Consider the following 25,232-nt stretch of genomic DNA (forward strand, 5'->3'; position numbering starts at 1 on the left):
ATTTCTAAACTTCTGGATGTTCCAGTGAGCACCGTTGGGGCCATTATCCAGAAGTGGAAAGTACATCATTTCACCATAAGCTGGCCACGACCAGGTGCTCCTCGCAAAATTTCTGACAGAGGAGTCAAAAGAATAATCAGAAGAGTTGTCCAAGAGCCAAGGACCACTCGCGGAGAGCTTCAGAAGGACCTGGAATTAACAGGTGCAGTTGTTTCAAAGAACACAATAAGCAATGCACTCAACTGTGCTCACTGTGCAAGACTCCATTGCTGAAGAAAAAGCATGTTGAAGCTTGTTTAAAGTTTGCTGCACAACATTTGGACAAGCCTATGAAATACTGGGAGAATATAGTCTGGTCAGATGAGACCAAAATTGAACTCTTTGGATGTCACCATGTTTGGAGGAGAAATGGCATCGCACATCACCCCAAAAACACCATACCAACAGTGAAGTTTGAAGGTGGGAACATCATGGTGTGGGGCTGTTTTTCAGCATATGGTACTGGCAGACTTTATATAATTGAAGGAAGGATGAATGGAGAAATGTACCAAGACATTCTTGATAAGAATTTGCTGCCATCTACCAGGATGCTGAAGATGAAACAAGGGTGGACATTTCAGCAAGACAATGATCCCAAACACACAGCCAAGGAAACTCTCAACTGGTTTCAGAGAAAGAAAATACTGGTAAAGCTGCTCGAATGGCCCAGTCAATCACCCGACTTGAATCTAGTTGAAAATCTACGGAAAGAACTGAAGATCATTGTTCATAGAAGAGGCCCCTGGAATCTTCAAGATTTGAAGACAGTTTATGTGGAAGAATGGGCCAAAATCACACCTGAGCAACACGTGAGACGAGTTTCTCCATACAGGAGGCGTCTTGAAGTTGTCATTACCAGCAAAAATTAAATCAACAAACAAATTGATTACAACAGGAAAACCAACAAACAAATGACCACGTTTTGTTCCTCAAGGGAAGAGCTACCCAAAACATCAACCAGAACTGCAATCGGATGAGAAATCAGAGAGAAGCTATAATTCTAGTGAGAGGCCTGGAAAATTTGTTAATTTGACCTAATTACTAACTGGTTAGCAAAACATTTGACAAAACAACCACCAAGTTTTGTGTGGAGTGATGAGTTCTTTCAAACAAAACGATTGAAACGGAAATCCATAGAGAATTGACAGAGGAGATACGATTTAACTGAGTCACAGATGACGAATGGATGAACGATGGACACCACGCCATGGCAACAGCTCATCAGCCTTATGGTCAGATGAGCTAATAACAACAACATTATTCAGGGTAGATTTTTCCTTTAATACTCCACCAATAAGTCGGCTTTAGTGGTCCAACACTGCAACAGATTCAACTTTTGTAGGCCAAGATCATGACAGAATGAACTGTACAATATCTGTAAAACAAACAGCGTCAGGGCGGCACGGTGGTGTAGTGGTTAGCGCTGTCGCCTCACAGCAAGAAGGTCTGGGTTCGAGCCCCGTAGCCGACGAGGGCCTTTCAGTGCGGAGTTTGCATGTTCTCCCCGTGTCCGCGTGGGTTTCCTCCGGGTGCTCCGGTTTCCCTCACAGTCCAAAGACATGCAGGTTAGGTTAACTGGTGACTCTAAATTGACCGTAGGTGTGAATGTGAGTGTGAATGGTTGTCTGTGTCTATGTGTCAGCCCTGTGATGACCTGGCGACTTGTCCAGGGTGTACCCCGCCTTTCGCCCATAGTCAGCTGGGATAAGCTCCAGCTTGCCTGCGACCCTGTAGGACAGGATAAAGCGGCTAGAGATAATGAGATGAGATGAGACAAACAGCATCTCGTACTGCATAAAAATAAGGATCAGGAGGGCATTGGAGTGAAAGTTACGAGAAAACTGTCCGTTTTATGTGCATCTTACAGAGAGACTGCCTGAGAAAAGAAAAAAAAACGAGTGTAACTGATAGAAAACTTACCTGAGAAAGCAGGATATGCCCAGAGACAAAACTTTGGTACTTCAGAGGGATGTGGACACTCTCTCTGGGCCGCAAGTACACCTGAGGTGTCAAGCTGTCCTCCTTCATGTGAAACATTTCCACCTCCAACGGAGTGCACGTCTTTGTCAAGTCTTTAAAATACCTCCATTCCTCAGCGTTCACTATAACACTACAGACAGGAATTGAGAAGTGAAGAACAGTTTCAGGCTTTTCTTTCTCTTTCCACCATTTTATGCTGCTGGCTAAGAAAGCAGTGCGGATTCTGTTTACTGTAAGGCAAAGAAGAGAAAGCTGTCCATTTCTAAAGGTATAGCTGTTAAAAGAAAAGACAAGAAACAGGTAACATGGGCTGAGGGTAAAATATCACTTCCACTTCTAGAAATTTCATTCGCAAATATATGAAGGAAAGGGCTGCTTGAGACATCAAAGGCTGAACCTTGGGCCAGGGGAAAGTGAATATTTGTTAAAAGATGATCAAAAGAATTTCAGGGTTTCAAAACTCCATCTTGCACACAAAAGGACAGCGAGCTGAAATTCAGTCTCATCATGTTTTATCATATTCTGTTCCATAATACCCAGCACTAAAGGCAGCATGTCTTTCTGAGAATCACACACACTCCTGAGGAGAGGAAAATTTGAAAGCGACAGTAAGACATTTCATGGCTTAGAAATAGGAAAAGAGCTGCAGGCAGACGGAGACAAACATGTTCAGTTCTCCTATCCAACACTCAGCATCCAAACAGGTGGTAAATACGATCTCTCGAGAAAAGACAGAGACAGGGTAATCACAGAGGACTAATTTTAATTTGACTGACTACTTTGTGATGGTTCGACATTTTCACAGCGTGACAGCCTGATCAAAAACATCAAGGTTTGAAGTATAATTCCTATATGCATTTAAATGATTTGCATTGGGATAACTCTGGAACAATACTTATCAATACTTGGTAGAACCACTTTGCCTGCAATTACAGTTACAATCTACAGTATCTTAGCTTTATCATTTTATATACATTATATCAGCTTTGCACATCTGGATCCTGATAGTTTTGCACATTCTTCTTGGGAAAATGCTCAAATATTGCTGATGCAAAGCATCTCCATAACTTGAGGCTACCACCACCATGCTTCACTGCGAATGTGGATAGTGATCATAAATGGTGAACTCTGTTGGGTTTCTGCCAAATGTATTGTTTTGTTCTGAGTGCAAAAGGCAACATTATGGAATCTCATGAAACCTGAGATTTTTTTTTTTTAATATGCTTACTCAGTTTTCAATACAGGCGTAGTGGTTAGCGCTGTCGCCTCACAGCAAGAAGGTCCGGGTTCGAGCCCCGTGGCCGGCGAGGACCTTTCTGTGCGGAGTTTGCATGTTCTCCCCGTGTCCGCGTGGGTTTCCTCCGGGTGCTCCGGTTTCCCCCACAGTCCAAAGACATGCAGGTTAGGTTAACTGGTGACTCTAAATTGACCGTAGGTGTGAATGTGAGTGTGAATGGTTGTCTGTGTCTATGTGTCGGCCCTGTGATGACCTGGCGACTTGTCCAGGGTGTACCCCGCCTTTCACCCGTAGTCAGCTGGGATAGGCTCCAGCTTGCCTGCGACCCTGTAGAACAGGATAAAGCGGCTACAGATAATGAGATGAGTTTTCAATATAGGATTTAATGTAGCATTTTTAAATAATGGCTTTCTTCTCACCACTATTTTTGTTTGTTTTGAACATTTTCTTTATTATATAAACATAACATTTTAACATTGTTTTGCTATTTGTTTTGTGATTTGTTGGAGATTGTCCAAAAAAAAAAATGCTAGGGACCTTGGTACCTCCCCATGAATAAAATTTTCAAACACAGCTGCTTGGTCTGTTTATAGGTGGATTTAAAATAGCCAACATCTGCCATCTTGCTAATGTGATTATTATGGGAAGCCATGCAAGCCATTGGAAACAACCCAGGTCATTAACAGTCACAATTAAATCAGCATCAACTCATGAAAACAACTGCTGATCGACCGAAAATTGGAGGCTTGAGGTCAGTTGATTTCTTGGATACCAACACTAAATGCCACCCCACACACACACACACACCAGCCATGAGAAGCACCATGTTACATATAAGACCTTTGACCAAAAATGTAAATATTAATTCCCTCTCTTATTAATAACACAAAAATGCACCATGTCATGTAAAATTTTAAGGGTACAGATTTTTTTTTTTAAATTCTTAATTCTGGAAATGCCTTCCATACACATCTTCACCAACACAATGATTATGTCTTTCTTTTTTTAAATAGCAGTGCATTTCAATCCATTCGTTATGAGGTTAATAAATTGTTCATTGTTGTTCATTATTAGATTGAGAAATTATTGACAAAATGATTTTTTTGGTAATCAAAATGCTGTTTTGGTGCAAATCTGCTTTTATTGCCTTGCAGTCCTAAGCACTAGTAGGTTTAATCTTTGTTTGAGTGCATATGTTTGTGTGTGTTTGGTAGTGGAAACTTGAACTGTGTTGGCATTTTAAGCGGTTATATGCTTGCATTTGATCTTGTCTCACTTGTAAGTCACTTTGAATTAAAAGCCTCTGCCAGATGAAGGAAAATATACATCAGTAAATGCCAGAGGAGTGCATATATAATAGCACAGTAATGTACATTAGATGTATACTAGTGCATCCCACTAAATTGGAATATCGTGAAAAAGCAATTTTTCGTAATTTAATTCAAAAAAGTAAACTTTCATGTATTCTATATTCATTACATGTAAAGTGAAGTATTTCAAGCCTTTTTTGTTTACATTTTCATGATTATGGCTTATAGCTGATGAAAATCAGAAATCCAGTGTCTCAAATTACTAGCATATTTCCTAAGATCAATCAAAAAAGATTTGCAATAAAGAAATGTCCAACGTCTGAAAAGTTTGCTCATTTATACACTCAGTACTGAGTTGGGGCTCCTTTAACATGCATCAAGTGCGGCATGGCATGGAGGCGATCAGCCTGTGGCACTGCTGAGGTGTTACTGAAGCCCAGGTTGCTTTGATAGCAGCCTTCAGCTCGTCTGTATTTTTGGGTCGGGTGTTTCTCATCTTCCTCTTGACAATACCTCATAGATTCTCTATAGGATTCAGGTCAGACAAGTTGGCTGGCCAATCAAGCACAGTAATATCATGGTCAGCAAACCATTTGGTAGTAGTTTTGGCACTGTGGGCAGGTGCTAAGTCCTGCTGGAAAAGGAAATCGGCATCTCCATGAAGCTTGTCATCAAATAGAAGCATTAAGCGCTCTAAAATCTCCTGGTAGACGGCTGCGTTGACTTTGGACTTGATAAAACACAGTGGACCAACACCAGCAGAGGACATGGCACCCCAAATCATCACAGACTGCGGAAACATCAGACTAGACTTCAAATACTTTGGATTCTGTGCCTCTCCACTCTTCCTCCAGACTCTAGGACCTTGATTTCCAAATGAAATGTAAAATTTACTTTCATCTGAAAACAGGACTTTGAGCAACAGTCCAGTTCTTTCTCTTCTTAGCCCAGGTAAGACGCTTCTGATATTGTCTCCGGTTCAGGAGTGGCTTGATATTAGGAATGCGACAGTTGTAGCCCCTTTCCTGAAGATGTCTGTGCGTGGTGGCTTTTGATGCACAAACACCAGCCTCAGTCCACTCCTTGTGAAGCTCTCCCAAGTTCTTGAATCGTCTTTTCTTGACAGTCCTCTCAAGGCTACGGTCATCCCTGTTGCTTGTGCACCTTTTCCAGCCACCCTTTTCAGCAATGACCTTCTGTGGCTTAACTTCCTTGTGGAGGGTGTTGATCATCATCACCTGGACAACTGTCAAGTCATCAGCCTTCCCCATGATTGTGGTTGTGTGTACTGAACTAGACCAAGAGATATACGGTATTTATACTGTTTAATTCAAACTTGAAATGAAATATTCTCATATTTTGAAATATGTATTTTTCTATTTTTGCACTGTAGGCCATCTTCTTCTTCTTTTGGCTGCTCCCGATTAGGGGTCACCACAGCGGATCTTTCGTCTCCATTGTTCCCTGTCTTCCACATCCTTCTCTACCACACCTGCCATTTTCATGTCCTCTCTCACCACATCCATGTATCTCCTCTTTGGCCTTCCTCGTTTTCGTTTGCCTGGCAGCTCCATCCTCAACATTCTCCTTCCAACATGCTCTGCATCTTTTCTCAGGATGTGCCCATACCATCTCAGTCTCATCTCTCTTAGCTTAATTCCCAAGCTCTCCACATGTGCTGTCCCTCTGATGTGTTCGTTCCTTATCCTGTCCAACCTCCCATTGCAAACCTTAACATCCTCAACTCCACCACCTCCAACTTTGCCTCCTGTCTCTTTGTTAAGGGTACGGTCTCCAATCCATACATCACAGCTGGTCTCACTACTGTCTTATACATCTTACCTTTCACTTTTGCTGGGACTTTCCTATCACAAATGACTCCCGAAATCCTTCTCCAACTGCTCCACCCTGCCTGCATTCTCTTTCTCACCTCACTGTAGGCCATCATGATCAAAATTAAAATAGAAAAATGCTTGAAACATTTTAGCTTATGTGTAATGAGTCTAAATTTAATGCATTCTTCACTTTCTTAAATAATTGGTGGAAAATATTTAACTTTTTCACGATGTTTTAAATTTTTTGAGATGCACTAGTAGAGCTGTTTGAAAACCAGCACCAAAGTCGAAACACAACACAGTGTCTGCTCAAATCAGAAGGACATGACCAATTCACAGGTTCTGCAGATTCAAAGAAAAGGTTTCACTCGTATTACAGGTATTGCAGCAACATGTCAGAGTGTGTTTCTCATATGCCATAGAGCTGCCAATGTAGATGTGTTACACTACCTGCTCCTTCTACATTACTACAGTCAGAAAGTAGACTCTCAAAGCTTTTTGTCTGGAGACCTAAGCACTCCAATGTTATCAACAAATTACATGATATTTATCGTAGTTATTTACATGACAATTTGCAAAAATGATGGTTTTTGTTCTTTACTGCTAATAACTCTCTTGCTTTGAACTGATTGCTTTGATTCCAGTCCATTTGCAGCATCGGTTTCTTGGCCTTTGAGGTTTTCTGCTGCATTACTTGTTTGGAAAATGTAACTATGCCCACATTTTGGAGGGGAAAATAAAATCAGCTTAGTCAAAAGATCTTGATTAATTTAATTAACAACTCTGACTAGCCTAGTAAACTAGACCCACCCGCCTAGCGGCCAAAAATATTTTTGCCTAGAGAATGGGTCTAGCCTCGCACCATATAAACAAAAACACCCCGGGCATCAAATCGTGCCCGCCAATCACAACGCAAGGTTTTTGTTTGGATTCTTTGGGCGGGCTTTTGCAGGAGTGACGACAAGGCTGCGCGACGCTGGAGAAAGCACAACAGGAAAGATGGCTACTGCTAGTGAACAGCGCGCGTTTGACTCCGCTTTGGAATCAGTTTTAGAAGAATTAGACTTGGAGTTTTCGTTGAAACATGAGCAGGAAGAGGCTCTCCGCTCATTCCTTTTCAAGAAGGACGTTTTCGCTGTTTTGCCGACCGGCTATGGTAAAAGTCTGATCTACCAGCTAGCTCTGCTCATAGCCAAAAGGATGGGGCTAGTTTGTGCAGTACGAAGAATTAATAAACAGCTTTGAAACATTACTTTTTGATTGTTTCTTATTTTCCCGTTATTTTAAATTTAAGGGAAATTATTTCACCAAACACCACTAAATAAAAACTCTCAAAAACAGTTTAAGCAAACCCTTGAAAAACACTTGAAAAAAATAAGAGTGTATGTTAAGTATGTGGTACAGACTCCAAACTTGTGGTCATTATCTCCAAACTTCTTAATATCTAGAACCTGTTTATTTATTAATACGCATTTTGAAAAATTATTTATTTCAAGGTCTCCCCCACTGCGCACTCTGACTACGTCACAGTCACTGTTGCGCTGACTGGTCAGAGCGTTGGCCTAGACGCACAGAGACAGTTTGAAAGACAGCGGGTTGTTCCTCCTACACCCGTCGGAAATGTCTACGGATCGAGGCCAGACTAAATATTCACATTTAGTCTGGCTTGCCAGGCTAAACTCTGACAGTAGTACCAGATGAAATTCATATCACAGGTTTATATTAACACACATTGGTGTGACATTGGTATGTCATTGGTATGTACTTGTATAACAGATGCAAATGGCCCTGAATTGTTGCATGGTTTCCTGCAATAATTGAATTAGCGTAATAGTAGCAAAATGGCGCATGGTGATCATTTAAAATCTCCCTTTGCATGAAACAGTAATAGTGTTGTAATACTGTAATGTATAACTCACTCACAGAGACTTGTATGCTGGACACTCCACATCAATGAAGAATCACAACATAAAATATATATATTTTTTTAAATCTAAGGCTTGAGAATGTTGCATTTTATAGTTTCTTGAAAATAAGCTGCATTTTTATGTCTTATGAACTTCAAGAGAAAATGAGGGAGTAGTTGTTTATACTGTAGCTGCTACAACTTACAGTAACTGATCACAGGAACTAATTTGTTTTGAGGATGTTCCACAACATTAAATTTAACTATAAACAGATAAAATAATGCCACCATCCATCATCTGTAGCCGCTTATCCTCTGTAGGGTCACGGGCAAGCTGGAGCCTATCCCAGCTGACTATGGGCAAGAGATGGGGTACACCCTGGACAAGTCGCCAGATCATCACAGGGCTGACACATACAGTGCGTTTACATGCACATCCAAATCGAGCTACTGTCGGTAATCGAGCTAAGGGTCCCAGCAGGGGTGCCAGAGAAATCCAATCCTACATGCACACAAGGAAATCAAGCTATTGTGTGAGGTACATTGTGCACCTGAGCCACAGGTGGCGCTACACGCCCCATCGTGTTGGTACACTTCCGGTTGTCATCATGAAGAAGAGCTATTCAAGAGTATAAACAAAGTTATCAGCAGTGATGGGAATAACGGCGTTAGAAATAAACGGCGTTACTAACGGCGTTACTTTTTTTAGTAACGAGTAATCTAACTAATTACTTTTTACATCGTTATAACGCCGTTCCCGTTACTTACAATAAAATACTATGCGTTACTTTATTAAAGCTGTTCTCATCTGGCACGCTGCTCGTTCAGCCTTTCTTTCCTCTGCTTTCGTGTGGGGCGGGGAGACACGAGACAACGGCACAGTAAGCCAATCAGAGTAGAGTTGGACAACATAGATACTGTACGTAGGTAGGCCACGCCTACTGCACGACTGCGCGCTCTTTCAATCGGAAGACCCAGCGATGGCGAGCGGTCAGCCCAGCACTGCGCTTTCACATTGGAAATACAGCCATTACTTTTCATTACTTGAAATAAAAGGCAAGTGTTTACGTGCAATGCACATTATGTCGAGGAACAAAGCGTTTGTCCTCGTCAGTGGCCAGTAATTAGTAACATAATTTTAATAACTACAAAAATATATTAGTACATTTGATAGATGTCTTATCTCACATTGTCCCACAAAAATATTAATATAGTGTAGATAATGTTACTAATTGGTTCTGTTAAGTGTCCATTTCAGTCATTAAACACATTTAACATTCACTTTTATTATGATTACACTAATTGAATTTGATTTTTTTTTTTTTTGAGGGGGAACAAAATGTAACGGAATAATTACTTTCCCTGGTAATTAGTTACTTTTATAACAAAGTAACTCCGTTACTAACTCAGTTACTTTTTGGGAAAAGTAACTAGTAACTATAACTAATTATTTTTTTAAAGTAACGTGCCCAACACTGGTTATCAGTTCCGTGTTCACAAGAAGAACGACGACGAGGACAGCAACATCGATATATATATATATATATATATATATATATATATATATATATATATTCAACTCCTTAAGCTGAATGAGCATGAACTCTATCTCCTCATTGCTCCAGAAGTGCACGTTTCTACTACTGTTGTCATGCCGACCGAGGCTGTTGTGTTTCCCGCTTGTGGTCTCATCACTCGTCACTTCCGGAAGGGGCAGTGCTGAAGTAAGTAGCTCGACTACGTAGCTCGATAGGGTTTACATGCACTAAGTAGCTCGGCTACAATCGCATAATCTAGGTCGCGTAGCTCGATTACGAGAAATCCAGTTCGGTTCGATTTCAGCCGAGCTAAGGTGTTTCCATGGCATTTAGAACTTCGATTTCAGTCCAGCTACGGCAGAAATTCGATTTGCTCTATGTGCATGTAAACGCACTGACAGAGACACACAACCATTCACACTCAGACCTACGGTCAATTTAGAGTCACCAGTTAACCTAACCTGCACGTCTTTGGACTGTGGGGGAAACCGGAGCACCCGGAGGAAACCCACGCGGACACGGGGAGAACATGCAAACTCCACACAGAAAGGCCCTCGTCGACTGCTGGGCTCGAACCCAGAACCTTCTTGCTGTGAGGCGACAGTGCTAACCACTACACCACTATGCTGCCCATAATACCACCATTCTTTCATAAATAAAAATTGCAATCATTGATAATAAGATGAATACGACATTTCAGACCGTGCTGGGGGGGTAGGTCAACTTCATGGTGCTTACAGTAGAGTAACTCAGCTTCACACCCAGATGCAATATACCACTATATCACTGATTATTTTTCCAATAATAGCACACTTTATCATGTTTTATTCTATCCACATTCACTGGATATGAGCAATCGCATGCTCCAATTGGCTACTCTACTACTAGCATATCAGCTCATATACCGTGAGTAGAGAAAAACAAAATGGCGGGCCGTGTTGCTGAATCAACCGAGGGTGAAATAAAAACTCTACTCGAAAGCAAAACCCCAAAAATACAAAAAAAAAAAAAGCGCAACAAAATATGGAATAAAAGTATTTGATGGTAAGAACGTATCTTTTTTATTTTACAAGAATTATTATTAGAGCATTTTTCATAAATTGCTCCTGTCATTTCACTGGTTTGTTTACATTCTATGCGGAAATTATTTTGTTGAATGTTTTGTATAAAGTTTTTATTTATTGAATTTGCAAAAAATAAAAATGCTCCATTTCTCAAAATCCAGTGAATGAGGATAGAATAAAACAGCTATTCTACTCAGTCTCGTCATACATGGATTATAGCAGACTCAGTGCTATGCGCCCCGTCAGCTATCAGCTTATATGACTAGATTTCATGAAATAACTGTTAATTATCCCTGACTAAACAAATTTTTTTCCTGTACTGAATATCCACATTAATATTTACAATGTTCATGTTTGTTCAGTTTTAATACACATTAACAGCACATCAACCACAAAACTTTTATAAAAAATGAAAACAAAGTCTATTTAGTCTTTCAAATATTTCAGATTGGGCTTAACTCCATTCAGGTCCAATGAGTATATTAGCAGCACTAGTCTTTGATTTTGCTTTTATTAACAAAACAATGCCATCCACATTCTTGATTATCAACCCAGCATTAAAATACAGGGTGTTCTTCCACTCAAAGCCAAATTACACTCTATGGCTTGGGGTATAAACAGCAACTTAATGTCGACTGAGTAGGTTTGGACATCATTGTTAGGCTTTGGTTCAGACTCCCACCCAAAACTGCCATATTATATTGCACAAAAATGTGATCTTGAGCATTGTTAATTAAAGGCCGGGAGACTGATGACTCCTCTGGCTCTCGTCTCTGTGAAATGTTTTCTCTATCCGTATGCTTATTATAGTAATTTAGCAGGGTTCAGAACAAGGTTTAGGGAAGTTATGACATAATAGGCTCTATTTCCATGTAGGCTGATATGTAATTTGCTGGTAGCATGCTGGAAAATTACTAAGTTGTTTAGACGCAAGCCTATTTCTCTTTTATACAACCACAGATTTATGCTATTTACACTATTCTTTTACAATATAAATAGACTATTTAACCAAAGTAAGAATTAATTTTTATATAACAGATAAAACCATTTTATTTGTAAAATATAAGAACAAACTATTTACGCATAATTAATACACTGTCATGCACCAAAAACGTACACCCGACTCATCAGACTCATTGCGTTTAATGAAGATGATGCACTATATGGGCAAAAGTATGTGCACACCTGACCAATCACACCCATATGTGCTTGTTGACCATCCCATTATAGATTTTGTCCGCCTTTGCTGTTATAATAATCACCACTTTTCCACAATATGTTAAAACAAGGCTGTGGGATTTGCTCATTCAGTCACAAGAGTATTAGCAAGGTCAGGCACTGATGTTAGAAGAGACGGTCTAGTGCAAAATTGATGGGTGGGGTTGAGGTCAAGGTTCTGTGCAGGCCACTCGAGTTCTTCCACTCAAACCTTGGCAAACCATGTTTCTATGGATCTTGCTTTGCACAAGGGCATTGTCATGCTTTGTGACAACACTTTAGGGAAAGCCCGCATAAAGAGATGACAGCTGGGTGTCCACATACTTTTGGCCACAGTGTACAACCCCGATTCCAAAAAAGTTGGGACAAAGTACAAATTGTAAATAAAAACGGAATGCAATAATTTACAAATCTCAAAAACTGATATTGTATTCACAAAAGAACATAGACAACATATCAAATGTCGAAAGTGAGACATTTTGAAATTTCATGCCAAATATTGGCTCATTTGAAATTTCATGACAGCAACACATCTCAAAAAAGTTGGGACAGGGGCAGTAAGAGGCTGGAAAAGTTAAAGGTACAAAAAAGGAACAGCTGGAGGACCAAATTGCAACTCATTAGGTCAATTGGCAATAGGTCATTAACATGACTGGGTATAAAAAGAGCATCTTGGAGTGGCAGCGGCTCTCAGAAGTAAAGATGGGAAGAGGATCACCAATCCCCCTAATTCTGCGCCGACAAATAGTGGAGCAATATCAGAAAGGAGTTCGACAGTGTAAAATTGTAAAGAGTTTGAACGTATCATCATCTACAGTGCATAATATCATCAAAAGATTCAGAGAATCTGGAAGAATCTCTGTGCGTAAGGGTCAAGGCCGGAAAACCATACTGGGTGCCCGTGATCTTCGGGCCCTTAGATGGCACTGCATCACATACAGGCATGCTTATGTATTGGAAATCACAAAATGGGCTCAGGAATATTTCCAGAGAACATTATCTGTGAACACAATTCACCGTGCCATCCGCCGTTGCCAGCTAAAACTCTATAGTTCAAAGAAGAAGCCGTATCTAAACATGATCCAGAAGCGCAGACGTCTTCTCTGGGCCAAGGCTCATTTAAAATGGACTGTGGCAAAGTGGAAAACTGTTCTGTGGTCAGACGAATCAAAATTTGAAGTTCTTTGTGGAAATCAGGGACACCGTGTCATTCGGACTAAAGAGGAGAAGGACGACCCAAGTTGTTATCAGCGCTCAGTTCAGAAGCCTGCATCTCTGATGGTATGGGGTTGCATTAGTGCGTGTGGCATGGGCAGCTTACACATCTGGAAAGACACCATCAATGCTGAAAGGTGTATCCAGGTTCTAGAGCAACATATGCTCCCATCCAGACGCCGTCTCTTTCAGGGAAGACCTTGCATTTTCCAACATGACAATGCCAAACCACATACTGCATCAATTACAGCATCATGGCTGCGTAGAAGAAGGGTCCGGGTACTGAACTGGCCAGCCTGCAGTCCAGATCTTTCACCCATAGAAAACATTTGGCGCATCATAAAACGGAAGATACGACAAAAAAGACCTAAGACAGTTGAGCAACTAGAATCCTACATTAGACAAGAATGAGTTAACATTCCTATCCCTAAACTTGAGCAACTTGTCTCCTCAGTCCCCAGACGTTTACAGACTGTTGTAAAGAGAAAAGGGGATGTCTCACAGTGGTAAACATGGCCTTGTCCCAACTTTGAGATGTGGTGTTGTCATGAAATTTAAAATCACCTAATTTTTCTCTTTAAATGATACATTTTCTCAGTTTAAACATTTGATATGTCATCTATGTTCTATTCTGAATAAAATATGGAATTTTGAAACTTCCACATTATTGCATTCCGTTTTTATTTACAATTTGTACTTTGTCCCAACTTTTTTGGAATCGGGGTTATATGTTGATATTCCAAAATATCAACTTTAAAACTAAATCTAACCCTGCCTCTTGATAATGTATTTTTACAAAATTGTGCCTCTGACATAGAAAATGGCAGCACAGCGGTGTAACACTGTCGCCTCACAGCAAGAAGGTTCTGGGTTCAAGCCCAGTGGCTAACAGGGGCCTTTCTGTGTGGAGTTTGCATATTCTCCCCATCTCTGCGTGGGTTTCCTCTGGGTGCCCCAGTTTTTCCCACAGTCCAAAGACATGCAGCTAGGTTAACTGGCTAATCTAAATTGTTCATAGGTGTGAATGGTTGAGAGAAGAAAACCTCCATAATAATCCAGTACAAGGCAACAGGAAACCACTACTGTAATTCTTCCCTAGAAACTTTGATGGCTGAAGCCGTCAGAGTGGACCTGCCATCAGGCAGAACACTAAAGAAAGAAGATGACAAAGTGTATGATCTTCTGAAACATCTGGGACTGCAAGGAACCTTCTCTCCACACCAGGTCAGATTCAAGTTGTTTAACACAAATATGAAATCAGCCCGGGGCGGCACGGTGGTGTAGTGTTTAGCGCTGTCGCCTCACAGCAAGAAGGTCCGGGTTCGAGCCCCGTGGCCGGCGAGGGCCTTTCTGTGCGGAGTTTGCATGTTCTCCCCGTGTCTGCGTGGGTTTCCTCCGGGTGCTCCGGTTTCCCCCACAGTCCAAAGACATGCAGGTTAGGTTAACTGGTGACTCTAAATTGACCGTAGGTGTGAATGTGAATGGTTGTCTATGTGTCAACCCTGTGATGACCTGGCGACTTGTCCAGGGTGTACCCCGCCTTTCGCCCGTAGTCAGCTGGGATAGGCTCCAGCTTGCCTGCGACCCTGTAGAACAGGATAAAGCGGCTAGAAATAATGAGATGAGATGAGATGAAATCAGCCCTTGGTGCCAGTAGAGGAAGAAGCCCACCAGGCAAGTCACCAGGCAAGCCCTCAACTGGAACACCCACGGCAAGTGAAAGAGAGGATGGACTATGGGGATTTATTGGTCGTGTGCACTACAAGCCTACCACAAATGTCTTCAGTCAAGCCACCACCTCAAGAATGCTCAAGGATAGTGGAGTAAAGGAAAACTACATCATACTTGACATCAAGAACTAGAGGTGATCAATGCCAGATGGAAAAAGGGCCATGAATGGGATGGCTGAAAGACCTTTGCCAGTGGCCTATGCCCCAGTTAATGGGGACAGATCAACCACTGACAAGCGACATCCAACTGGAATAAAGGGCCCAGGAAAGTGATAACTGAAAGACCCTTGTCAGTAGCCTCAAACCTGGGCCATGGGGATGGTACAACCACATGTTTCACATGCCGACTACAAATGTCTTTAGTTAAGCTATCACTTGGAACTTCCAAGGCTAGCGGGATAGAGGACAACCATGCAATACCTAACATCAAGACTTTGAGCTGGAGATCAAGAAACTGGGATACCACTGAAGCCAGCTGGAAAAAAAAAAAAGACCTTGACCAGGGATGGCTCAAGGACTCTTGTCAGTGGCCCAGTAGGAGGTAGAATGGCCAAACCATAGTTGTTTCCATAATGGTAGGCATATCAGACGCTCGCTGGCCGTGCTGTGAAAACTGTGCCTGCATGATGCTCATCTGAGTTTCCAAATCTGTCACTGCTTACCTCTTGACTATTTTCTATCATGAATACCATCATTAAAAAGCTTATAATCTTTGCTTTCCAAACAAATTTATGTCTTTATGATCTGTTCAGTACTTTGGGAGCAACGGCAGGTTGAAGTTGGTACAACAGAGTCCACTCTCTGCTCGCGGGACGTCGGGAAACTGCCAGTGCTTTTTGAGTCACAGGAAAGTGGTCAGGCTCCCTCTCTTCTGATCGGTTTCCGATCAGACTTGTGTCACTTAGGGATGTTCTCTAGCTCTCACTGTTTCTGATGAAGTTTTCAACAAAATTTTCCGTCTGCTAGTTTTGATGTTGTGCTTCACAGGAGACTTTGAAGTGAGTTTTCAATGCTTTACCGACTTATTTTTTCAAATCAAACTGATTCATGTAAATAAATAACTATTTTAGAATATAACTGTAGTTGTTTAAAAAAAATTGAGATCTTAGTGGTCAGAATGAGATTTAAAAAAAACATGAGTATCAATTCCAATTAAATTAAATGGAATTGTTTATTAGTTGTGGATCACACAGTTTTTTTCGAGATTAGCCTTGAAGGCTGTGAATATTAATCAAAAAAATCCTTTATAGTCTTTCATATAAACACTAATAGGCCCTACTTTTTAGAAATACAAAGGCCTAAAGGCATAATTGGCTTTTACTAGTTTTTCAGACTTTGTGTTCAGAATACAGTCATCTATATGTATCTGCCCATTTCAATGTAAATATCTTGAAAAATAAAAAAGTTACTAAGAAAAAACATTTGATCTCATTCGTTAATGAGGTCTGTTTTGGACCATGTGATCCTCATACAAAATATTATGGCAGTTTTTGAAAAATTAAGCTTTTTTTTCAGTCTTTGATTTGTAATATCTCAAGAATGGATAAACATTTTAATTATGTAAAAAAAAAAGTATGTTGTTCTGCATTCAATTCTGAATTCAGTGAGACCAGTTTCAAGCAATTTGGACTGAATTTGAATTTTCACCTGATATGCGTAATAATGGAAATGGTACTATAATAAGAAGAATATGACCGGTCTCTTATTAACACGGTACTTAGCAAAAGTGGGGGTGATGTTTAAAGTCACACGTAACCCTTTACATTGCATATTGACCTGATTACTGCTCATTCAACTGGTTAATCACCTCATTGATTCTAAACCCTTACAGAATTAGCAGTGATTTATCAGAAAGGTTGATAGTGGCATGTTGCTTAGCTTCTGACAGCAATCAATACAACAGGGAAAAAAAATCTAGGTTGGTCCTAAAACCCTGGAATTGTACTGTGTACACTGTAAAATAAACACATTGAGAATAAATTGGTGGTTTAACCATGCAGAACAGAGTGTATAGGTGTATGTAAAAAGTCCCACCTCAGCTCAGGGTCTTCACACTCAATGGTGACCGTCTGCGGAATGCTGAAAGGGTTCTTAAGCACAAATTCGAAGAACTCGGCGGTACCAGGCGTAGCATAGATTGTATACGTGGTGGTGATAGCTTGGCTCAGCATGTTAATGATGCCCTGCACTTTGCAGCGCTCTCGATATGCCTCGATCAAACGCAGGTCCTGAGAGCGCTGTGTCCGATCCTCCTTTCTTCTCTGGAATGGAAACAGATAAATGAAGAAGAAACAAAGATTTGAGTACACAAATATACCATCTGTTTAAAAAAAAAGTTTGACTATTTCAATAACTTTTTCAGCAACAAAAGATGCTAAATGAAAAAAAAAAAGTGCTTACCTGCAAGGAAATGATCAATCTTGCATCTAAAACATCATCTTTTATCATTCTTAAAAAGTAGTAAAGAGGATATGTGCAGAGTGGATTTCAGGACAATGCTTAGTGAAGTGGAGATGAAGAGGGAGGTAAAGATCCAGAGTGCTTTATCTCATACATCATTCACAGATGTAAGTGCCAAGCTCAGTTACAGCTGAAGAGCAAGTGGTGCTTTAGAATATGATGTGAATGCAATAAAAACAGCCTTGTGAGCAGATTAAAAGATAGGATTTTCAATTTTTTTTTTTCCAGCAGTCCAAAGTTTTGGGTCCACTAGCAAGATCTCATCTCATTATCTCTAGCCGCTTTATCCTGTTCTACAGGGTTGCAGGCAAGCTGGAGCCTATCCCAGCTGACTACGGGTGAAAGGCGGGGTACACCCTGGACAAGTCGCCAGGTCATCACAGGGCTGACACATAGACACAGACAACCATTCACACTCACATTCACACCTACGGTCAATTTAGAGTCACCAGTTAACCTAACCTGCATGTCTTTGGACTGTGGGGGAAACCGGAGCACCCGGAGGAAACCCACGCGGACACGGGGAGAACATGCAAACTCCGCACAGAAAGGCCCTCGCCAGCTACGGGGCTCGAACCCGGACCTTCTTGCTGTGAGGTGACAGCGATAACCACTACACCACCGTGCGGCCCCCACTAGCAAGATCTCTTTTATAAATTACATGTTTAAAAAAAATATACAGATAATATTTACATTACATTACAGGTATTTAGCAGACACTCTTATCCAGAGTGATGTACAACACACCCAGAGCAGCCTGGGGAGCAGATGGGGGTTAGGTGCCTGACTCAAGGGCATTTCAGCCATTCCTGCTGGTCCAGGGAATCAAACCAGTGACCTTTTGGTCCCAAAGCTGCTTTTCTAACCAGAAGGCTATGGCTTCCGGAGGCCATGGATAATATTTATTATCTAAGGAATAAAATCCTATAGTGTGTGCAGTTGTAGGAAAATAATCCACAACAGGCTGGTGTGATGCAGGCCAATAAAAAGTGGAGTTACTGTTACCAACCCAAAGTGGTTTATTCCTCATACGGTATACAACAGCAAGTTGGCAATGATGAAAAAGTTACACTTATTAACGAACAAGAAATATGCTTCCTCCATTTATAGTTTATATATCCGTGGAAGGGCGGCACGGTGGTGTAGTGGTTAGCGCTGTCGCCTCACAGCAAGAAGGTCCGGGTTCGAGCCCCGTGGCCGGCGAGGGCCTTTCTGTGTGGAGTTTGCATGTTCTCCCCGTGCCCGTGTGGGTTTCCTCCGGGTGCTCCGGTTTCCCCCACAGTCTAAAGACATGCAGGTTAGGTTAACTGGTGACTCTAAATTGACCGTAGGTGTGAATGTGAGTGTGAATGGTTGTCTGTGTCTATGTGTCAGCCCTGTGATGACCTGGCGACTTGTCCAGGGTGTACCCCGCCTTTCGCCCGTAGTCAGCTTGGATAGGCTCCAGCTTGCCTGCGACCCTGTAGAACAGGATAAAGCGGCTAGAGATAATGAGATGAGATGAGATATCCATGGAACATCTACAAGACAAGTTAGTTCCTGTTTTAACATAATCATTTATGTTATAGCAGCTATACACATTTGTTTGATTAGCAGCCTTTGTTTTTTTTCTCTCGCTCTAAGTTAACAAGACAAAAACGTGCAGGCTGGTATGTTACAGAGAAACTGGAAAGTGCAAAGTTTTATGTTCTGAAGACTCTGATTGCGGAAAATGCACCGTTACAAATCACGAACACTGGAGACTCATTCCATAACACTTCCTTACAGAAAGATTTACAATATCAATGATTATACATTTTTCCTTGTTAAATAACGACACATTTTCAATGTTTATTCTTCTTCTTTGATTATGTGGAGCATCGTCTATACAAGTCCATATGAATGGACTGTTACTATAGAAACTATAACAGTATCTAATAACAATAATTAGAACAAGTGCATTAATTTAAACATGTGATATTCCTTGCAGCTGGAGCTACAGTCAGAGCTTCGGTTATAGAAAACACCTTCAGATTCGTGAGCTTGTTTTAAATTGAAATACATCAAGAAATGCTTTGTTTGATAAACTGATTTAAAAAAAATCATCCATGATAACTGATGAAACACAAATAGTTCTCAGTAGCAGGGTGATGTTTTTGGCCTCTAATGTTCACCGAGTGTTCTTTCTCTTACCGTATAGCTGGCTTTCTCGTGTACGTTGGATGTGGTGTTTTCTTCATGTTGACGGACAGCTGCCATCCTGTCACTCTTCCTCTGACGCACTTCCTCTGTTTCACCTCGATTCTGCAGCCAGGCACCATCAACTTCTTTCATCCGACTCTGCAGGAGACTCGCCAGCTCGCCATCAATATCTGGCAAACGCTGGGCCCGCCTTGTGTTCCGCGCTACAACACACACACACGTTCAGTCCATATCGACTGAGTGCACTGCATATACAGTAAACTCGTGCCTGTGTCTCAGTACTTACTGTTCAACAGTGGTTTTCTGACTGACAGGTGAAAACATTTAGAAGAAATCTCACTGTAAGGCCTAAAAAATATCCCGAGGCAGTGTAAAGACCATGGTGTTATTTTTTTACTGACAAAGCCTGAGCTGCTTCTATAAAATAAATATGCCAAACTTGTTCCAAAAGAAAGTCTATTTTCTCTCTTTAAATCAGTCTCTTCACGATAGGTTCTACTGTAGCTTCGAGATCAGTATATTCACTAAAGACTCTCTCCTCAAAATATTTATGCTCAGGAAAGGTTCTCTCTTTACAATCTGTATGTGTGGTTCAAGTTCTGTCTTCAAAATCAGTAAAAATAAGTAGCTTTAATGAAGTTTACTTCTTCAAAATCTAAGTCTTCACTAAACTTTCCCTTCAAAATCAGTATCTTAAGGGTTTTCTTTTCATCTTGCCTAAAGATTATCTTTCTCAAAATCAGTATCTTACTGTAACTAAAGGTTATCTATTCAAAATCAGTACCTTAACTTAAGGTTCTCTCCTCAAAATCAGTATCTTTTTTTTAAAGATATTTTTTGGGCTTTTTGCACCTTTATTGGATAGGACAGTGTAGAGACAGGAAATGAGCAGGAGAGAGACGGGGAGGGATCGGGAAATGACCTCGGGCCGGAATCGAACCCGGGTCGCCCGGATTTATGGTATGGCACCTTATCCACCTGAGCCACGATGATCCTGAGTCATTCAGGATTCAGCCATGTTTTTGCTCCGTGTCATGGCTGAATCCTGAATGACTCCTATTTGTATAAATAGGGCACTACATAGGCAGCAGTGGTAGTTTCTTTTTCCCTGCCATGGAAGCGCACTTGTATACTGAGGAGGAAAGCAATTTGCATTACAGCCGTGAGGCGGCTCGGTTTTCCCTTTCGGGCGCTCTCGTTTTCTGTTAGAATTTGGTAAAGAAAAAAATAAATAAATATTATTTACCAGCTTACCGGGTCCATGAACATAAATCTGACAGCTGACAAGGTCGGGATATAAACGAATCGAATACAAACCACCCGCCGGGACTCCTACTTATGCGGCTCCAGCTTATCCTTGAAGCTGGAGCCGCAGCTGGATGAAGCCGGCAGCGCGCAGTGATAAGAAGGGAGAGAAAATAGCACCAAGCGATTTCGAGGTCTGACTTTTTATTTGGCAACGGTTTTGTGATGCAAATATATCACTCTTTTGAACACATACTGTTTTGAGACGAAAAACGTTTTACTTTCGTGACCCCAACAAACTTGCCGGACTACTTTCGTCTGGACCAAAACTGGACAAGAACTGGACTCACAGGATGCTGTCAGGGGTAAGTCAGTGTGTTTGCACGACACTATTGATGGGGATGCCATACAGATTCATGTCAAAAATCCCGAACTATCCCTTTAACTAAAGGTTCTCTCCTCAAAATCAGTATCTTAAGGTTCTTTCTTCAAAATCAGTACCTTAACTAAAGGTTCTCACTTCAAAATCAGGACCTTAATTAAAGGTTCTCTCCTCAAAATCAGTACCTTAACTTAAGGTTCTCTCTTCAAAACCAGTATCTTAAGGTTCTCACTTTGAAATCAGTACCTTAACTAAAGGTTATCTCCTCAAAACCAGTACCTTAACTTAAGGTTCTGTCTTCAAAACCAGTACCTTATCCTAAGGTTCTCTCTTCAAAATCAGTATCTTAACTTAAGGTTTTCTTATCATCTTATCTAAAGATTCTCTTTTTCAAAATCGGCATCTTAACTAAAGTCATTATTCAATAAACACTCCGCCTTTATCATCAAGTACCGTCAGTAAATTTTCTCTCTTCTAAATCAGTACGTTCAGGTAAGATTCTCTGTACAAAATCAGCATGTTTCCTATGGTGTTCTCTTCAAAATCAGCATAGTCAGTTATTATTCTCTTTTCAGAATCAGTATACTTACATCATCACCTGCGGGCTAGTGGCAAGCTGTTATAACCAACAGAATGCTTCAAGTCAGTGATAAGCATTGTGTATTTCGTAAAGCCTCCTGTCATTAATATTGTGTTTGTTATTGAGTGCATTTCTGAATTTAGTATCATTCTTTATTACTATCACTCTCAGACAACAGGGAGAAGTGCAGTACCGTTGAGGTTGTGGATGGTGTGTGAGGACAGACTGCCTCCTTGAAAGCCTGTGGGAGTTTGACTGGGCTGAATGACATGAGAGCGAGATGGAGGGAGAAGAACAGACGAGTTGGTTTTTTTCTGCACCACACCACCTGTTAAACACAAGAGCCAGGGCTGATTCAATTTGCTTTTGACCCTATTCCTTCTCATTTCATTTTGTCAGGTCAATTTTAGATATTCTCATGAAGAATGTAGTTTGAATGGATTTTCTTGAAACACATACACAACAAATAAGTCATAAACTAGTACTGCATTTTTTTTGCTTATTTTATACCATTCTCAAAAAAAAATAAAAAAAGGTTACAAGTCCCAAAAATAGAGACGAAGCACTAGTTTGTTTGAATACCTTTGTTTTTTGTTTTTATACTGGATAATTAAGTATGGAATAAAACGCAACAGGAGATGAGCTTTATTCAATTTAATAGCAAAGTGTTTTATTCCACTTATACTGCAGTAAATCATAAACACATACTATTTTTAAATAAAATAATATTTATAGTTACTGCTGAAAAAAAATGCAGTTCATGTTACGCTTACATTACAGAAGTCATTCCTTTACCAGGCTTTCTTAATTCAATCTCTTGAATCTTTATCTCTATCTCTGAATACAGATTGTCTGTGGGTCTGGGATCTGGGAATGTGGCTCTGGGATCTGGGAATGTGGCTCTGGGATCTGTTAAGATCTCAAATCTCGTGTCGACACAGCTGGAACTTTTTCCCAGATGACATTCAATCACTGTCAACTATTAAGAAATTTAAAAGAGCAGTGAAAATTTCCTTCAAAGTAAATAATTAGGGTTTTTGTCTTTTTAAAAATATTCATTTTATCGATATTTTCCAATTTTTCCAGATTCCTACTGAAAATCATATTGTATGATGTAGGTCTTCTGAATAAACATTCTTCCAAGATCATCTGCCACACTGTACAAGTATCTGTGCGAGTTGTTTATACAGAAATGATAATTAACAATTATTTGCCAAAAGTTAAGTGAATATTGGTGAATAATAATCAAGACGAAGTCAAGGTTATGATTCACCGATATTCACTGAGCCTGAGGTGGATAATTGTTTTAGTATAAATACACAGGTGATTATTTTAAAAAATCATATTAAAAATAATTGATTTCAAAGTCCAAAAGGAGCATGCAAATGTAATAAAGGCGTGGCGCAGACTTGTGTCACTTATCTACGCCGAGTCACATAAAATACTTTGTTTTGAAATCGATAAAATAAATCACAGTTCCACCTTAACTTTAAATAGTTTTAGACCAAACTTCACAGCATCTTTCATGCTTTGAGGAACAGCATTTTCTTTCATCATTCGTAATTCTTCTTCACTTACAGTGATGAAGCAATTGGCCGCCATTTTGCTGTGTCATTCGAGATGATTATCGAGACATAGTCTGAATTTCTGGACCAATCAGCACATGCGATTTTTTATAATCATCTGTGTATTTGTTAAAAGTCCCTTCCCACACCATGTGGTGCATAGGGTGGCGCCGATCTCCATAGCCCTCGGCCTCTCGCCTATTACATAGCTAGGGTTACGGTGGGGGGCTAGTCCTCTGGTAACCGCAAGAGTTTGACTCCCTACTCGCATCTGTATTGCAGGGTGCCTTGCCAGACGGCAGTAGGTACCATTTTTATGATGGTCTTTGGTATGACCCGACCGTGAGTAGACCTTGCGATTTCTTGGTCGAGAGGCGGACACGCTAACCACTAGGCCAACTCGAGGTCTGTGTATTTGTCTCATCTCATTATCTGTAGCCGCTTTATCCTGTTCTACAGGGTCGCAGGCAAGCTGGAGCCTATCCCAGCTGACTATGGGTGAAAGGCGGGGTACACCCTGGACAAGTCGCCAGGTCATCACAGGGCTGACACATAGACACAGACAACCATTCACACTCACATTCACACCTACGGTCAATTTAGAGCCACCAGTTAACCTAACCTGCATGTCTTTGGACTGTGGGGGAAACCGGAGCACCCGGAGGAAACCCACGCGGACACGGGGAGAACATGCAAACTCCACACAGAAAGGCCCTCGCCGGCCACGGGGCTCGAACCCGGACCTTCTTGCTGTGAGGCGACAGCGCTAACCACTACACCACCGTGCCGCCCCTGTGTATTTGTACTCATGGAATATAATAAAACATTAATATAAACCTGTGATTTGCCTTGAAGCTGGAACTACTGTCAGAGCCATGTTACTGTAGAATCGAGAATTCAGTAGCGACGTGGTATAACAGAAAAAAAAAAAGTAAAAATAGCATGCCCTATACAGTTAGCAGAAGTATTTTTTTCCAAACGCCGGGGTTTTAAAACACATTCATAACAAGATACCAGTCTATTTTCATTACTTCTTGTCTGTGAATCCTTTATACAGTCTATTGTCAGAAAAGAGTGGGTAGGTTGTTTGCATTGTTATCTTGATCAATGTGCTGAGCCTGGCATTGATTCAGGTCATGAGAATGTAGGGAGGGGAAAAAAGAAATAAAGACGCTGCACTGATTAGCGCTTCAGAGACTATTCAGTGGTCAAAAGGAAACGAGACGCGATTCCATTAATGATAAATTGAGCATGTAGAGGAGTGGAGTTACCGAACATGAACAAAAGAAAAGCATCAGCCACAATGTGTTTCAAACCTTTTCATAAATCCAGCCGTTTTCTCTGTCAGCTCAGAGTGAATTCTAAATGACCGCATTAGCTGCATTAATACCCTATTCTCATGGGTATACCATGAATATAAACAGCTCCGAGTGTCCTTTTGGCTTTGCGCTTGATTACGGCTATTTGAAGGCTGTAATTAGAGCATGCAAGGAGAACAGGGTCAGATCTGAGGGAAAGGTGTGTTGGCATGCTGCTTTAGATTGAGCAGCCTATAATACAAAAATAAATAAATAAATAAAACCGACAACAACCCACCAGCAGTGTGTACATGCTTTCTACAAAGTCCTGAAGCTTTGGCCTGTCAAAGCAGTGCAGATCTGACAGGGAGCACCAGCGCTTTTCCTAACCTCAGGGATGATGGAGAGCCAAGTGTGCTGAAACATTGCTCACAATCAGTTCGACCCTG

At 40.9% G+C, this 25,232-nt stretch overlaps 1 protein-coding gene across 1 annotated transcript in view; it reads right to left on the minus strand.

Annotated features, from left to right (window-relative positions):
• Positions 1-25,232, minus strand: part of nphp4 (nephronophthisis 4) — a 522,237-nt gene that overhangs the window by 58,499 nt on the left and 438,506 nt on the right. Inside the window, exons 19-22 of the mRNA XM_060932193.1 lie at positions 22,114-22,248; positions 19,705-19,916; positions 17,107-17,333; positions 1,960-2,149 (exon numbers count right to left, since the gene is read on the minus strand). Coding sequence (XP_060788176.1) covers positions 1,960-2,149; positions 17,107-17,333; positions 19,705-19,916; positions 22,114-22,248 — 764 coding nt within the window. The remainder of the gene's footprint in view (positions 1-1,959; positions 2,150-17,106; positions 17,334-19,704; positions 19,917-22,113; positions 22,249-25,232) is intronic.

The sequence above is a fragment of the Neoarius graeffei genome, chromosome 10, assembly GCF_027579695.1.
Source record: "Neoarius graeffei isolate fNeoGra1 chromosome 10, fNeoGra1.pri, whole genome shotgun sequence".
NCBI lineage: Eukaryota > Metazoa > Chordata > Actinopteri > Siluriformes > Ariidae > Neoarius > Neoarius graeffei.